General features: G+C 51.6%; 3 protein-coding genes across 6 annotated transcripts in view; 1 reads left to right on the top strand and 2 right to left on the bottom strand.

Moving 5' to 3' along the window:
* The window catches only part of RHOA (ras homolog family member A), a 56670-nt gene extending 52424 nt beyond the window's left edge, over window positions 1-4246 (bottom strand). Inside the window, exon 1 of the mRNA XM_023231813.1 lies at window positions 3869-4246. The gene's annotated coding sequence lies outside the window, so the exon portion shown is untranslated. The remainder of the gene's footprint in view (window positions 1-3868) is intronic.
* Window positions 4247-4254: 8 nt separating this feature from the next.
* On the top strand, window positions 4255-8529 carry TCTA (T cell leukemia translocation altered). Its single transcript, XM_023231814.3, has 3 exons — window positions 4255-4697; window positions 5117-5171; window positions 6864-8529. The coding sequence occupies exons 1-3, from the start codon at window positions 4475-4477 to the stop codon at window positions 6904-6906; spliced, it is 321 nt and encodes a 106-aa protein (XP_023087582.1). The 5' UTR covers window positions 4255-4474; the 3' UTR covers window positions 6907-8529.
* AMT (aminomethyltransferase) lies at window positions 8475-15913 on the bottom strand. 4 transcript variants are annotated; one of them, XM_023231808.3, is made up of 10 exons: window positions 14408-15913; window positions 14151-14318; window positions 13229-13309; window positions 11966-12097; window positions 11467-11545; window positions 11024-11169; window positions 10734-10914; window positions 9882-10037; window positions 9607-9781; window positions 8475-8799 (listed from the first exon to the last, which is right to left on the bottom strand). In XM_023231808.3, the coding sequence occupies exons 1-10, from the start codon at window positions 14495-14497 to the stop codon at window positions 8712-8714; spliced, it is 1296 nt and encodes a 431-aa protein (XP_023087576.1). In that variant the 5' UTR covers window positions 14498-15913; the 3' UTR covers window positions 8475-8711. The 4 variants fall into 4 exon arrangements, with proteins under 4 accessions (XP_023087576.1, XP_023087577.1, XP_023087578.1 ...); XM_023231809.3 differs by having other exon boundaries at window positions 9678-9781; window positions 14408-15912; XM_023231810.3 differs by lacking the exon at window positions 14151-14318.
* Between the last annotated feature and the right edge of the window lie 124 nt (window positions 15914-16037).

The raw sequence follows: 16037 nt of genomic DNA, 5'->3' as shown, positions 1-16037 counted from the left end.
CACACACACACACACGCTTAAATATATTTACTCATCCTCTTAAAAAATGAAATCAAGCTCAGTTTGGCATAAACTGCATATACTGATTGCAATTCAGCAAGTGTATTTGATGTTATTCATTATTATTAGCTATAAAATTATATTTGGCAGAAGTACCAATTAACTGAGACCAACACCCAGAATGAGCAGCTTCAGTGCCTGATTTTCAGTCACAAGACTACTGTAATTATGAACATACCGAGGCCTTCACTTAATACTACAGGTCCACAGATTAAAGATGAAGGATTTTATAGTAATTACCAACTTCAAAACGTCTTGGAAATTTTAATCCCACTAATACTTAACAATGAGCATGTCCCTAAAGAGCCCCAAGTATAGAAAGACATGTAACATTAACAAGTTCAAAATTTAGTTATATTAATGTGTAGTTACAAGCATACAATTCCATTGGACAAGTAAATAAAGGAATAAACCAAATGGCAGAGTCGGACAAAATACTTAGTATCCTTTTAAAACTACAAATATGGGTGGGCGTGGGGGCTCACGCCTGTAATTTCAGCACTTTGGGAGGCCGAGGTGGGTGGATCACCTGAGGTCAGGAGTTCAAGACCAGCCTGGTCAACATGGTGAAACCCCGTCTCTACTAAAACTACAAAAATTAGCCAGGAATGGTGGCCGGTGCCTGTAGTCCCAGCTACTCCAGGGGCCGAGGCAGGAGAATCGCTTGAACCCAGGAGGCAGATGATGCAGTGAGCTGAGATCGCGCCACTGCACTCCAGCCTAAGCAACAGAGTGAGACTCCATTTCAAAAAATAAAAGTATATGGCCAATTTTAAAATCCAGTGACTATGTCCCATTTATCATAATCACTAGTAACCATAATGCAATTAAATCCAAGGTGCTGTCTACAGCAGGCTCAAATTGGCTTAGAAGCTGAACTATCAGTCTTTCAGAGTTAACATAAATCTCTCAGCGCTCTAAGACAATTAAGAAGACACAAACTAGGCCGGGCGGTCGCTCAAGCCTGTAATCCCAACACTTTGGGAGGCCGAGACGGGCGAATCACGAGGTCAGGAGATCGAGACCATCCTGGCTAACATGGTGAAACCCCGTCTCTACTAAAAAAAAAAAATACAAAAAACTAGCCGTGCACGGTGGCGGGCGCCTGTAGTCCCAGCTACCCGGAGGCTGAGGCAGGAGAATGGTGTAAACCCGCGAGGCGGAGCTTGCAGTGAGCTGAGATCCGACCACTGCACTCCAGCCTGGGCAACAGAGTGAGACTCCGTCTCAAAAAAAAAAAAAAAAAAAAAAAAAAGAAGACACAAACTAGCACCTTCTCCCGTCACTGCATGGGCTCCACCCCATGGACAAGACACACTTAAAGAGCTACCTCTTTTTAACTCTCCTAATAACTTACACTCCCATATGACCAGAATAAACTTTTAAAAAGGAGTTAACTGACAAATGGAAAGAAATCAAGACTACAAAAATACTCCACCACCACCACCACATACATGTGCACAGGGAATTGTTTACTCGACACATGCAGTACCCCAAATTAATAGTCAAAAGTGACCACAGTTACCTAAAAATAAGTTAGCCTGACCTAAATATCTTGGTGGTAAAAGTTAGGCCTTGCTTTAGAAATTGGACCCTTAAAAAAAAAAAATCCGAACACTTAAAGCCATGATTAGGTCAGCCAGGGACCCTTGTTTTTTTTTTTTTTTTTTGAGCCGGAGTCTCGCTCTGTCACCCAGGCTGGAGTGCAGTGGCCGGATCTCAGCTCACTGCAAGCTCCGCCTCCCGGGTTTACGCCATTCTTCTGCCTCAGCCTCCCAAGTAGCTGGGACTACAGGCGCCAGCCACCTCGCCCGGCTAGTTTTTTGTATTTTTAGTAGAGACGGGGTTTCACCGTGTTAGCCAGGATGGTCTCGATCTCCTGACCTCGTGATCCGCCCGTCTCGGCCTCCCAAAGTGCTGGGATTACAGGCTTGAGCCACCGCGCCCGGCTGGGACCCCTGTACATTCATCTATCTCCCTCAATTGAAGGCAGGACCATCCAGTTAACAAGGGGAGAGTACCATGTAAGCCAATGAACTGAATTTTTTTTGGCAAATGAATTTTTCAGATTCTCCCAAACTATTTATTCACCATCAACAAGGTTTAAAAGAAGAAACAATGGAATAAGCTAGAACTCCTGAATTTTAGCTGACTCTAGAGATCAAATGTTTGGGAGTAAATGGAGAATACCTTAACAGAGCAGACAGTTCTGGTCTGCTCCTGACTAGAGAGAGAATCCTGGGAAATTTACTTAAGTCTCTGGGACTCAGTTTGCTCATCTGCAAATGGGGTTGGACAACCACACCTGAAAGATTCCTTTTAGATCTAAAATTGAAGAACTATACATTATTCCTACTCTCTTCTTCCCTGCAACGCAGATTTTTATGACAACAGAGAGGATAAATCTAGCATTAGACTTTAACTCAAACCAAGGTGCACCTTATATATTTAATGTCCCCAAGAGCCATCAGTGCTCCACAAAAGTAGATGGAACCAATTAAGACAAGTTATCCAAAGATCCTTCAATAAGTCATCCTTTACAATTAAAAACTAGTTTTTTTCAGTCCAATGTCACTTGTGCCAAACGCTCAAAACAGTATTTCCGCCTATCTAGCCACATCTCAAGGTGACAATCATCCACATGGTACACACACACTACACATCTGGATGATACTAAGTAGTTGAAAAATTCTCATCACACACATTTTAAATTACGGAAGTTTTTCAGTTTTTCTGTTTTTCTCCTTCAGGAAGGCAAAGTGAAATACAATCTACTTACACACCTGCAAGAAACGTTTATTTTAAAAGACTTTCTTCAAGACAAAAAGAACCAAACAAGTCAACAGAGGTAAAAATTTAAAATCAAAACTATTAAAAAATACAAGTGGAACCAATTCTGAGGTAAAAAGGATTCCAATTTTCCACCGTAAACTACTAAACAAGGTTTGTGAACAAATCAACTTGGATGCAAATAGCGCTATTCAACGAAGACGACCTGTAACTGTAGATCCAGTCAGTCACTAAGGTACAGATGCTTAGGTGATTCCTAATCAATACAGCGACTTAGACTGAGCAATATTGCATCTGTTTTCATGCAACATCGCTTAAATCATTTACAGTTTTGTGGGATTTTTTTTTTTCAACTGGAAAATACTCCTTTTCCACCCAATACAGACCCCAAAGCTTTCAGAGTTCGGGCGCGTTCGGGGTGGTATGGCCGTAGATCATACCCCTAAGCTTTCAATACAATCTTTTACTTACTTACAGTCTCCAACAAGTCTGCATTAAAGAAAACCTACCCAAAGTGTAACTGGACTTTAATCAATATAAAAGAGTGATTCACGTTTCTCGGTAAAAGTAAAAAGCAAAATGGAGTTGTAAAGAGTTTCTTTCCCATTTCAACTCCGACAGCCACGCGCACTTTCAGCTGCCGGCCACACTGCGCGGTCGGGGGCCCGGCCCAAAGCCCTCACCCTGCCCGGCGCTGCCGGGAGAGGAAGCGCCGGGGACCGAGGGCAGGCAGACGGGCAGCTTGGGATCCACCAGGCCCGGCCGGGCGGGGGAAGAGACACTGGAGACTACGGGGCGCGCTTCCGGGGACTGCGCGGGCGGGGTCGCCGCTTTGGGACGCGGGGCCTGAGCCGGGAGTCAGGTCAAAGGTCAGGGGCGGCTCGGCCAGGGGCGGCTCAGCCACGAGCAACCGGTGGGGCGCGGCCGCTGCGGGGCGGCGGCCTGCCGGCCGGAAGACTGCCGGACGGGCGGGAGGGCCTGGGGCCCCGCGGCGCCTGGAGGGAACCTTTCCGCTCACCTGAGGCAACGAATCCGAGTCCAGCCTCTTCGCGCCGGGGACGCCGGTCCGCGAGTCGCAAGCTCGTAGACTAAGGAGGGTAGCTGAAGACCAGACCGCGGACTAACGAGAGAACCGACGGAGGACCGCGGGCGGCGGGAGGGGAGCGCGAGAGAGCGAGGGCGGGCGGCGGCGGGAGGGCGGAGAACGACGTGCGCGCCCCCGAGTACCCAGCGGGCTCGAGCCGACCCAGGTCGCGGCCCCGCGCACGCGCGCGCACTCACAGCTCATCCACTATTGCTCAGGAGCGCGGCCACGCCCTAAAAGCAAAACCCTTAACCAATCATTGCAGCCGCGTGGGGCATCACGGGAACTCCGGGGCTATAAAAGACCTGGTTGCTATTTTGTACTCCCGGAGTCACTCATCCCTCAAGCAACTAGGGTGGGGCTAGGTGCGCGTGCGCGGTTTTAATACTCCGCCCCAAACTGCCAACACTTCACGCAAGCGAAGTAGGCCCCGCCCTGCCTAGATTTACGCGTGCGCACTAACGGGCCTGGCCCGGAAGATCACACGCATGCGTGGTAGGGACTACGGTGACAGTATCCCGGGTGGGGCGAGGGCCGGTCATGGCGGAGCCCTGGTCTGGGCAGGCCTTGCAGACTCTACCGGCCACGGTACTGGATGCGCTGGGCGCGCTGGGCAGCGAATTCTTGAGGGAGTGGGAGGCGCAGGACATGCGCGTGACCCTCTTCAAGCTGTTGCTGCTGTGGTTGGTGTTAAGTCTCCTGGGCATCCAGCTGGCGTGGGGGTTCTACGGGAATACAGTGACCGGGTTGTATCACCGTCCAGGTGAGGCTTCCTACGAACCTCCGTGGGCTGGCCGCCCCCGCCCCCACCCTCTCCCGACTGTATCATTGGGTTCCCCACTATCCTGCAAGAGGCTCATCAGAACGTAACATTGGTTAACGGCCTTACCACCCTGAACGCATCTGACCCCGGAAGCTAAGCCGGGTACTTGGATGAGAGAACTTAACGTTGTACCCTGACTCATGCCACCATACCATTTTAGGCCAGAATCCCCACCAGTCCACCCATCACATTGTATCTGTTCCTCAGAACTCTCACCTGGCAATACGATTAGTCCCTTAGGACCCTCACTAGACTTCACCAAACAATGCCAGTGGTCTCTAACCTGACCTGGGCTGATGCCTGCTCAGATCCCCACCCACCCCAGCCTGCTGCAGCTCTGGATGTGTTTTTGCCTCCAGGTCTGGGTGGTCAGAATGGATCCACGCCTGATGGCTCCACGCATTTCCCTTCGTGGTGAGTAAATCTGTCCATACCACAACCCCATGCTTGGCATTCCAAAGACACTCCTGTGCTGGTGACAGAGAAGGGAGTTCTCAGGCTATAAGCCCACCAGCTTAATGGCCTTTGCAGCAAGCTTCAAGTCTGCACGTAGAGTTCAGGCTTCGAGTTAGGATGACATCAAGGCCTGGACAGTCCATCAGCATGTTGTTCAGCAGCCTGTAGGATAGGTGGTGGTATTGTCATAATTTCAGAGAGATGAAATGATAGGTTTGTTGGATTCCACTCCGCACAATCCCCTGAGTTGGGAAGGCAGTAATCTCTGTCCTTAGCACATTGACCTCATCAGGGTCAGCCTCCTCTTCTGCAAAACATGCACTCACTAATCAGGGCATTCATTCAGATAATCTCTGGGCCCCTATCACATGATAGGGACCACACGAGGCCCAGAGAACAGAGACAACCCGGGCCCTGCTCATGGGGAGCCAGGGATTTATTAGGGGTGCACGGGGCAGGGGTGGTCAGGGAAGGCATCTCCCAAGAAAGACACCTAGGCCAAGATCAAAGGCCACAGGGTGATAAAGTGTACCTGGAAAAGGGAATGGATAGAGCAAGGCTAAGAGGGAAGGATAAGGGTGACATATTAGAATAGGTAAGACTGTGATGCTGGAGCTTGAACATGAGAGCTTGTTGGACCCTGGGAGCCACTGAAAGACTAACTCAGCAAGGCTGTGATCTGATCTAATTTGCCTTTATAAATGCCTACTTCATGGCAAGTAGATAAAGCGGTCCAAGAGTTAGGGCTAGAGGTTAGAAAGGCTGCCACTGCCCAGATTTCTGTCTTGGAGAAGAGGCCAGGCCCCCTGGCTGCCTGTAATCCCAGCACTTTGGGAGGCTGAGATGGGCAGATCACTTGAGGTCAGGAGTTTGAGACCAGCCTGGTCAACATAGCGAAACCCCATATTTACTAAAAATAGAAAAAAGTAGCTGGCATGGTGGTGTACGCCTGTAATCCCAGCTACTCGAGAGGCTGAGGCATGAGAGTCACTTGAACCCAGGAGGCAGAGGTTGCAGTGAGCCCAGATCACGCCACTGCACTCCAGCCTGGGCATCAGAGTGAGACTCGGTCTCAAAAAAAATAATAGGCCAGGCACGGTGGTTCACGCCTGTTCTTAGAACTTTGGGAGACAGAGGAGGGTAGATCGCGTGAAGCCAGGAGTTTGAGACCGGCCTGGCCAACAGGGCGAAACCCCATCTCTACTAAAAATACAAAAATTAGCTGGGTGTAGTGACATGCGCTTGTAATCCCAGCTACTTGGGAGGCTGAGGCAGGAGAATTGCTTGAACCCAGGAGGTGGAGGCTGCAGTGAGCTGAGATCTTGCCATTGCACCCCAGCTTGGGCAACAAGAGTGAAACCCCTTCTCAAAAAAAGAAAAATAATAACAATAATAAATAAAAAGAATAATAAAAAAAAAAGAGAAGGATGGCAATGCCATACTAACATGGAGAACCAGGAAGAATGGGTTTGCAGGGAGGAGGTGCTGGGCCCAGGGTGGGCTGTGGGAGATCAGCAGAGAGGTCTAGATTGTTATGTGACCTTACTGAGCCTAGCTCAACCCTCAAGAAGGGGCTTGGGAGAGCCAATTTCATCAACTGTTCTGCCCATGGAATAACCCCTCTCTCTTCTCTCTCTCCATCACTTTCAGGGAAATGGCAGCAAACGAACCTCTCAAAACCCACAGAGAATAAGGGAAGGCAGCAGAGGGTCTCCAAGGGCATCACTGGGTCTGCTGGCTTCTACACTGGGTTCTGCTACTCCCCAGACCTCAGGGACAACCGCCGGGGGTTCAGGGTTGGTAGCAGGGTACCCAGTGCCTGCAGGGCTGGGCCTCTTCTGCCTCTTGGCCCTACGTCCTCATCCAGGCACTGGGCAAGGGAAGAGTTTGCCTGTACCCTTATCTGGGTGCCTTAAGGAGAGAGATTGTGTTCCTCCCCTCTCAGGGGTGATAACTCAGGAAGCCTCTGGGTTGGGAAGGCCGTCAGTTCTTTTGTCTTAGGTTTCTTTTCCTGTCCCTCTTCCCATCCCCCTGAGATATGATCCCATAAAAATATTTCCTGAGTTGGCCAGGCGCGATGGCTCATGCCTGTAATCCCAACACTTTGGAAGGCCGAGGCAGGCGGATCACGAGGTCAGGAGTTCGAGACCAGCCTGACCAACATGGTGAAAACCCCATCTCTACTAAAAATACAAAAATTAGCCGGGTGTGGTGGCGCACACCTGTAATCCCAGCTACTCAGGGGGCTAAGGCAGGAGATTCGCTTGAACCTGGGAGGCAGAGGTTGCAGTGAGCTGAGATTGTGCCGTTGTACTCCAACCTGGGTGACAGAGTGAGACTCCATTTCAAAAAAAAAAAAATTTTTTTTCCTGAGAGGAAGCCTGAGGTTGACCAGCTCTGGGATTTGTAAGGCAGGTCTGTTTTCTCCTAAGCCCTGAGTTTTCTGAATCTCTGGTTTTGCTTTGTTGGCAAGGAGCCAGGGAATCCTGACCTGAGCCAGACCTTAAGCTCTATGGTTATTTAGCTGGCCATTCAGGTATAAGGCAGGGTGGTGTCCCTGCTGGCACCATCCAGATCGAGGCACCAAACACCCACATCCCTGGCCCAATCAGACTTCTCCTGTGAGCCACGCAAAGAAAATTGTCATCTGCCAACTGTTCTACTCATATTCCTCTCAGTCCTTCTTGGGGGTAAGCTGAGTACCTGAAGGAGCACAGCTGAACCGCTGGGGTAGCCTCCTACCCCCTACTGCTTAAGTGCCTGTGGGAATGTGGGTCTGTACCTTGTCCCCTCATAGGATGGTACCAAGCATTTAGTGCACAGTGGCCCGGTCATAGCCTGCAGCCTCATCATTACTCATCTGGATCTGGTACAAACGCATGTCACAGCCTCAGCTCCTCCCCAGTAGCATCTTCTCTGCCTTCAAGAACCAGGCAGCCCTGCCATGTCACAATAGGCCAGAGGAGTTTCCAAAGGTATGGGTGGTAAATGCCCCTATAGAAACACCAGTACCTGAAAGCACTGTAGCCCTGGACCTGCCTCCTTCCCTCATGGCCATACTTCTGCCTCCATCCGCTGGGCCACCAGCCACTTTAGTGAGCCCTGCCTACTTCCTTCCTGTTGGATGTCACACTTCCATCTGGTTGCCTTTGCCTAAGCCATCTTTGTGGTAGAGGGGCACTGGAATAGCAGCTGTACTGAGGATGATGGTCTTCACAGCCCCAGGCCCACCCACTGATACTACTGCACAGAGTCAGGATCTCACATTTCACCTCAGGCTCAACTGAGGATGTGGCTTATTAAACACGGAAGTGCATCAGTTGTTGTGGTTATTCAGACAGAACAAGGGTATGCATGCACAAGGGCAGTGAGAGAGAGAACATCCTGGAAGCTGTTGCCCCTTGGGACCCAGATGCAACAACTTGCAGGGAGGGGAGAGGTGATGCCAGCTCCCTGGAGGAGCAGGGATGGGGTGCCCAATGGGCAATATCTCCATTCTTATAGACTGGCCCCTTTCAAGGAGAACCTATTCCAAGCTTGTCTTGGAGGCCAGGAAGGCAGGCACTGGGTCGGCATTTCAGGAACCCTGTGAACAAAGAACAATGAAGCTAGAGACTGGCAAGTAAGAAGGAAGTTTAATTTTTTTTTCTGGATTCAGTGGAGTCCATTAATGCATACCAGGAGCAAAGATCAGCCCAGGGTAAGGCAAGTCTGGGAGGAAGCCCACCCTGCCCTACAACAGCCCTAGAGCTCAGAATAGGTGGTGAGCCTGCCATGGTTTGCTACTGGGCAGCACACTAGACCAACTTGGGAATGTGGAAGAGTAAGTCTCTGTTCCCTCAGCCATTCCCAAGTTTACACACAGGTATAGCAGCCCTACTATGAGTCAGCAATCATTCCTGACTTGCAGTAGGGACAATTTGCATTTATGGAAAGCAAACTGGAGGGGGTGGCCTAAGTCCACACCGCCCATGTTATTACCCTTTGCAATGTGAAAAACCATTGTGAGGTAGGTTGGGCAGGTTTTATCCTCCCCACAAAGGTGAGCCTTTGCTCCACAGCCAGCACCTGGCAGAGTGGGAGAGATGGCAGAACCAAAGTTTCTCATTACCCTCCAGCAGGCAAGAGTGGGTCAGTGGGATCATGGACTCAAACAAGACATTGTGTGAGCTGGTCTGTCACTCAGAAGCAGGGTCCTGAAGGAAGCTGGAGTGGCATGAGTTAGGTGGAGGGAATAGGTGGTATGGCCCCTCAACCAGACAATTAGAATCAGCCTCCACCTTAGCTGCCCACCCCCAGTGAGTTCTGCCTCAACTTCTTGACTAACCCCTTGTAGGATGCCCTCCAAGGCAAGACTCCTGGAGGGGACAGCCCCACCCTGAGCCATCCTCACTTGAGGGTATAGTAGTTTGTGGGCACAAAGGGCATCTTGCTGACTACAGCGATCTGCTGCTTCCGCCGCACCTCTACCAGCAGCATTGTCCCTGGACGACTGTACTCGCAGGGCACATAACCCATTGCCACATTCTTCTTCAGAGAGGGCGAGGGGCAGCCACTAGTCACAGCACCTGTCAAGCAAGCATAAGCCATGCGTTAGCACCACCCTGCCAGTGCCCCCACCCTCCTGGGGAAGAGATAAGGGCTTCCCAGCTTCCCTGGTCCACCTACCAATCTTGGTACCCTCCATGTTCAGGATGGGACTGTGTGCCCGCATTGGGGCCCCCTCACACATCAACCCCACACGCCTCCGCTGCACCTTGCCCTTCAGTTGGGGAACAATGACCTTGGCTCCAGGGAAATCCATAGCAGCTCGGCGGCGCTTCCCTGGAGAATGACACATGAGACATAAGCCACAGCCCATAGAAGCCCTGGCCACAGGAGGTCCTTATGAAGTCCTCAGGTAACACCCATCTAGCATCAAGGCCCCTTTGCTTGGGCTACTCCAGGTTCTATTCCTCCCCTCACTGCCGTCAGCCAAAAAAACCACCTCCTACCCCTTAGAGGCCATGCTGCCCACCTGCTGAGCATCTTCAGTTTTTTTCTTTTTTTTTTTTTTTTTTTTTGATATGGAGTCACTCTTGTCACCCAGGCCTAGAGTGCAGTGGCACAATCTCGGGTTACTGCGAACTCTGCCTCCCGGGTTCAAGCAATTCACCTGCCTCAGTCTCCCAAGTAGCTGGGATTACAGGCATCCGCCGCCATGCCTGGCTAATTTTCATATTTTTAGTAGAGATGGGGTTTCACCATGTTGGCCAGGCTGTTCTCGAATTACTGTCCTCGTGATCCACCCGCCTTAGCCTCCCAAAGTGCTGGGATTACAGGTATGAGCCACCATGCCCAGCAGCATCTTCAGTTTCTAATAGGCAAAGCTACAGTGGCACCTTCAGGAAAGGGAGGCTCAGGAAGGCTGAGTCACTTGCTCCAGGCTACATAACCTTTGGAGGAGTTATGGGCTGGTTAGTCTTATTAAGGGTCACCCCAACCTCCAGGACCCCATCCTTGAGTGCTGGCCCAGCTCACCCAGTGTCCAGCTGAGGCTGCCCTCCACAGGTGTAGTGTGTTCATCAATGTCATTCCCATACAGGCAGAGGCCTGCCTCCAGGCGCAGACTGTCCCTGGCTGCCAGCCCTGCCAGCCTCACCTCTGGGTTTTTCAGAAGAGCTGTTGCCAGGTGAACTGCCCCCGCTGCTGGCACCGAGATCTGTATGAAACACCAGAGGGCAGATGGGAAGCTCCCTGTACCACACACCTTCCACCCCTCATGTGCATCTTGTGCCCTGTACTGCCCCTTACACCACTTCTTGACACACCTCCACACCGTCTTCTCCTGTGTAGCCACAGCGGGTCACACGGCAGCCAGACACGCCAAACACCTCCATCACAGCACTAGTCATGAAGGGCAGTTTCTTCAGATCATCTGCCACGCTGGCCTGTAGTACCTGGGCTGCAGTGGGGCCTGGGCCCAGGGAGCCAGTGACCAAGTATTCAGGTCCCAGCACCCCTCAAAGCTGGACTAAAGCCTTATTCAGAACAAGCCCTGAGCAAGTCTTACTCTGCAAGTGGGAGAGGATGCCCTTGTCCCTAGCCCATGGAGCCTTGTAGTACGTAGGAGGAGGGCAAGATACCAAACTTAAAATTATGGCACACAAATATCACACCTTCTACACCTTCTTCTTGGTATGGTCTCTGTGCTAAGCAGTCAATGAAGCCGGTAAGGCAAAGATTGGCTCCAACCCCAGCCCAGCCCTCTCACCTTGCAGAGCTAGCAGGGCATTATCCAGCACCTCCAGGCCCACATCTCTGCCCTGGTTCTGAAGCTCCCTGACCTTGTCCTAAAAGACAGAAACACCACAAGAGCATCTGGGGCCACTTACTGAGCACCTACCATGGGCTGAACACTGCAGAGCTGGACAGTAGTAAGACAGTGGAGAGGAGGAGGGAGAAAAAAAAAAGGGTAGTAGGCGTTCCCATCTTACAAAGTCACATAGCTACTAAGTGATAAGAGATGACCCAACCCCAGGTCTGCCACCTCACACCCTCACCAGAGGGGCTAAGGCCCCCTCCCCATGCCTAATCTCCCACCACCAAACCCTGGCATGCTCCAGAGTGGGCCTGCTCTTGAGTCTTATAGCTGTTCATTTACTCAAAGAGCCACTGTCCGGGTCACTTGTCTGCGCCAACCCTGTCCTGGACAACAAGGATGCTGCTCTACGAACAAAGAAGACAAGGTGCCTAGAACACAGGGGGTGTACCTGCATGAGGGCCAAATCTTTCTCCCAGCAGCCAGCGTTGGACACCACATACAGGTGCCCCTCAGAAGTATTAGTTACAATCAAGTCATCTAAGATGCCTCCAGCCTCGTTGGTAAACAACGACAGTGTCCCCTAGGACCAAAGTGGAGGGCAAGGCCAAGGGTGAGCCAGACACACCCCTGAACCCACTTAGCTACCAAAAGGTTATGAACCCTAATGTGAAGGACTCAGGGTGTGCAAGGTGCAAGTCTGGGCCCAAGTCCAAGGTCTTTGGTCCTCATGCACCAAGTAAGTTTTCATCCCCTCCCTACCTTGGGGTGCTTCCCTGATCTGGTGAGACCTCTGTACCCCTCCCCACTCTGTACTGAGAGCCCCATCTGATGCTTCATCTATGACACCTAGGACCTGCTACTTCACCTATCCAAACCTGGGACAACTCAGCCCATGTTTTGCCAACCCACAGGACAAAAGCTTCAAAGTTCATCTTGATGATCCCAGGCTCTTCTAAGCACTCCATAGCAATGCCCCCAAAAAACTTCCTTAGCCTCCTCACTGATGGACAAAAAGCCTGAGGTTGAGGGGGTCACATGAGTCACCTGGGGATCTTGTTAAAATGAAGGTTCCGACTCAGCAGGTCTGGGGCAGTGCCTGAGAGTATATTCCTAACAAGCTCCAAGAATGCTGGTTTACAAACCACACTTTGTTGTGTTTGTTTTGTTTTTAGACTGAGTCTCGCTTCACTGCCCAGGCCAGAGTGCAGTGGTGTGATCTCAGCTCACTGCAACCTCAGCCTCCCGAGCAGCTGGCACTACAGGTGCACACCACCACACCCAGCTAATTTTTGTATTTTTAGTAGAAATGAGGTTTTGCCATGTTGGTCAGGCTGGTCTCAAACTCCTGACCTCAGGTGATCCACCCACCTTGGCCTCCCAAAGTGCTAGGATTACAGGTGTTTGAGTCACGGCGCCTGGCCAGGGACCACATGTTGAATAGAGAGGGGTTAAACAGAAGGGATGGCCAGAGAGCAGCATATTAACCTTGGTTTCTGGCCTCCTAGCCTGATGTAGTAAGGCTGGGATATTCCCCTCTCTACAAATGTCTGGGTCTCTGGAAATGACTCAGGGATTCCGTCCCCCAAGACTTCTCAAGCCCTGAGAAGCTGTGTTTGACTCATCTCTGTGCTCCTAAGCCTGAGGTAGGGACTAAGCCCATTTGCTGGCTCATGACTAAGAAAACTCATAGAGCAGAAATAAAAGGGCCCACCTGGTTTGGTCTTAGCTCTGCAATGTCTCCAACCACTAGACTCTCCATCAGCTTCACCCGGTCACTACCAAATATCTTGGTCTGGGGAAGAGATTGAAAGCCTCAGGCCACTGCAACAGCTACAACCCAAAAGGCCACTAATCTAGGATGCATCCTCCCTGCCATCCACAGTGCAGTCCAGCCCACCCAAAGTGACTAACCAGTCTTTTGGTTCTACACGTGGCAAAGGACCACCTTCTGATTTCCTGACCTCCCCCAGTCACTCTGTGCTGGGGGACTGCCAGGGAACTGGACAGGACCTAGCACCTTCCTGAAAAAAACCCTTTTCTTTTTCTTTTTTTTTTTTTTGAGACGGAGTCTCTCTTTGTTGTCCAGGCTGGAGTGCAGTGGCTCAATCTCAGCTCACTGCAAGCTCCACCTCCCGGGTTCACGCCATTCTCCTGCCTCAGCCTCCGAGTAGCTGGGACTACAGACGCGCACCACCACGCCCGGCTAATTTTTTGTATTTTTAGTAGAGACGGGGTTTCACCATGTTAGCTAGGATGGTCTCGATTGCCTGACCTCGTGATCCGCCCGCCTCGGCCTCCCAAAGTGCTGGGATTACAGGCGTGAGCCACCGGAAATAACCCCTTTTCAAACCAACACCCAGCCCAATACGTGAGAGTGGATGTCAGCCCTGGAAAACCCGGAACATTAAGGCACACCACTTAGTGGGGGCAGACTAGAAGGATGAGATGATGATGAGACCCTCTGAGCTCATTTCCTTGGGGCCATTGACCTATCCATGACACCCTCATGACCTCTAGCTCTTCTGGGAGGGCTGTCCTTGGAATACAGTTCACAGCAAACAAAGCCAAGGAGTGCACCACTGTAAACAGGGAGGAAGACCTTATCAGGCGGCCAGCGTGCTCCCCTGGCTCACCTGCAGCATATGAGACACGTCAAAGAGCGAGCAGTGCTGGCGTGTGTGCAGGTGCGAGTCAGTGTGACTGTCCCGGTACTGCACTGGCAGACTCCAACCCGCAAACGCCACCATTTTCCCGCCGTGGGCCAGGTGGAAGTCATAGAGCGGTGTCCTGCGGAGCACGTCCTGCAGGCGGCTGGGCTTAGTGCCACCAGGGCCCTAGCCCCCAGCCGCTTCCCTCCCCCACCCTCCAAGATCAACACCCTCTATCCCACCTGTGCGCAACTGAGTGGACGACACAAGGCCGGGGGCAATGCCTGCAAGCGAAAGCCCAGATGGGCCACCACACTTACAACCCTCTGCATCGTCGCCTGCAACAAGTACAGATGGCGCACAGAGGACACCACACTGCCAGGCACGCCGGGAGATGTAGTCCAGGCCTCTGCTCGGACAGGTCTCTCTCCGGAGCAAAGGATCTGAAGGGGGCGTGGGCAGCCCCGAGGGCAGGCTGGGATTTAGAGCAGAGAATGCAGGAACTCCCAACCATAGGGAAGCAGCCTCCGGCTCTTTCGGCTGGCTTTTCAGGGCAGCTTGGGCAATCCAGAGCTGATTGGGCTGCCCAGAAGCGAGCTAGGGGCTAGACTGCCCCCTGCAGAACCGCCCTGTCTCCGAACTGCCCTGTCTCCGAACCGCCCTGTCTCCAAACAGTCAAAGTTCCAGAAAGGGCGGAAAGGTCTGAATCGTACCTTTAGGACCTCAAGGGAGTAAGGTCAAGTAGGGGTGGGGAAGGTGGAGAGGTCACAGCAGGGTGGAGCCAGCCTTGCAGGTAGGCAGCACCACAGTAGTCTGGCCTCATGTGGACCCCTAGGTCCACAGCTCTCCCACCAGGCAGACACAGGCAGCCAACAGAGTCATGCATTCCACAAGTATGTATTGATCTTACTGCATACCAGGCCCTCGGACGGGGATGCAGCCACAAATGAAGCATGGTCCCTGCTACCACAAGGTCCTCTTCACTCACACACACATTGAGGACTACTGCTCCATCATGCTTTCCAAAGCAGCTGAGTGGGGCTATGTAAGTGACCTTGCAGGTAAAGTCGCCACCTGGAAGAACTCATAGGTAAGAGCAGAGGGTGGCCACCAAAAGGTCACTGAACTCTTCCGAGAAAACTGTTGAGCCGCACGCATGTCCAACTTTCCAGGTCCAAGACATACTGCAGTACTGCTTCATAATAGCCACCAGGTGCAAAGTCAGGAAGAACCAGAGGGAAACAGGTTTTTCTCACATGAAGGAAGAGCAGCCTGCATCACTTAATGGTTGGCCTGAGTTAATGGAGGACCTAGGCCTCTTAAAAGGCAACAATGCAAACCCTTACTCGGACCCATTCCCTACCCTGGCTGATCTCTCATCATGCTGAGCATCTCTCTTGGAAAGGGGCAGGCCGGGTGTGGCAGCACATGCCTGTAATCCCAGCTACTCGGGAGGCTGAGGCAGGAGAATCGCTTGAACCTGGGAAGTGGAGGTTGCAGTGAGCCGAGATTGCACCATTGCACTCCAGCCTGGGCAACAAAAGCAGAACTCCAACAAAAAAAAAAAAAAAAAAAAAAGGAGCGAGACAACTGGGAGAAAGGATAGGGATGTGCTTTGGACTATGTCAGATGGCAGAAGGGTCCCAGTTCTTTTTTTTTTTTTTTTGAGACGGAGTCTGGCTCTGTCACCCAGGCTGGAGTGCAGTGGCCGGATCTCAGCTCACTGCAAACTCCGCCTCCCAGGTTCACGCCATTCTCCTGCCTCAGCCTCCCAAGTAGCTGGGATTACAGGCGCCCGCCACCTCACCCGGCTAGTTTGTTTTTGGTATTTTTTAGTAGAGACAGGGTTTCACCGTGTTAGCCAGGATGGTC

The sequence above is a fragment of the Piliocolobus tephrosceles genome, chromosome 2 (genome assembly GCF_002776525.5).
Source record: "Piliocolobus tephrosceles isolate RC106 chromosome 2, ASM277652v3, whole genome shotgun sequence".
NCBI lineage: Eukaryota > Metazoa > Chordata > Mammalia > Primates > Cercopithecidae > Piliocolobus > Piliocolobus tephrosceles.
This window is presented reverse-complemented; position numbering and strand designations above follow the sequence as displayed.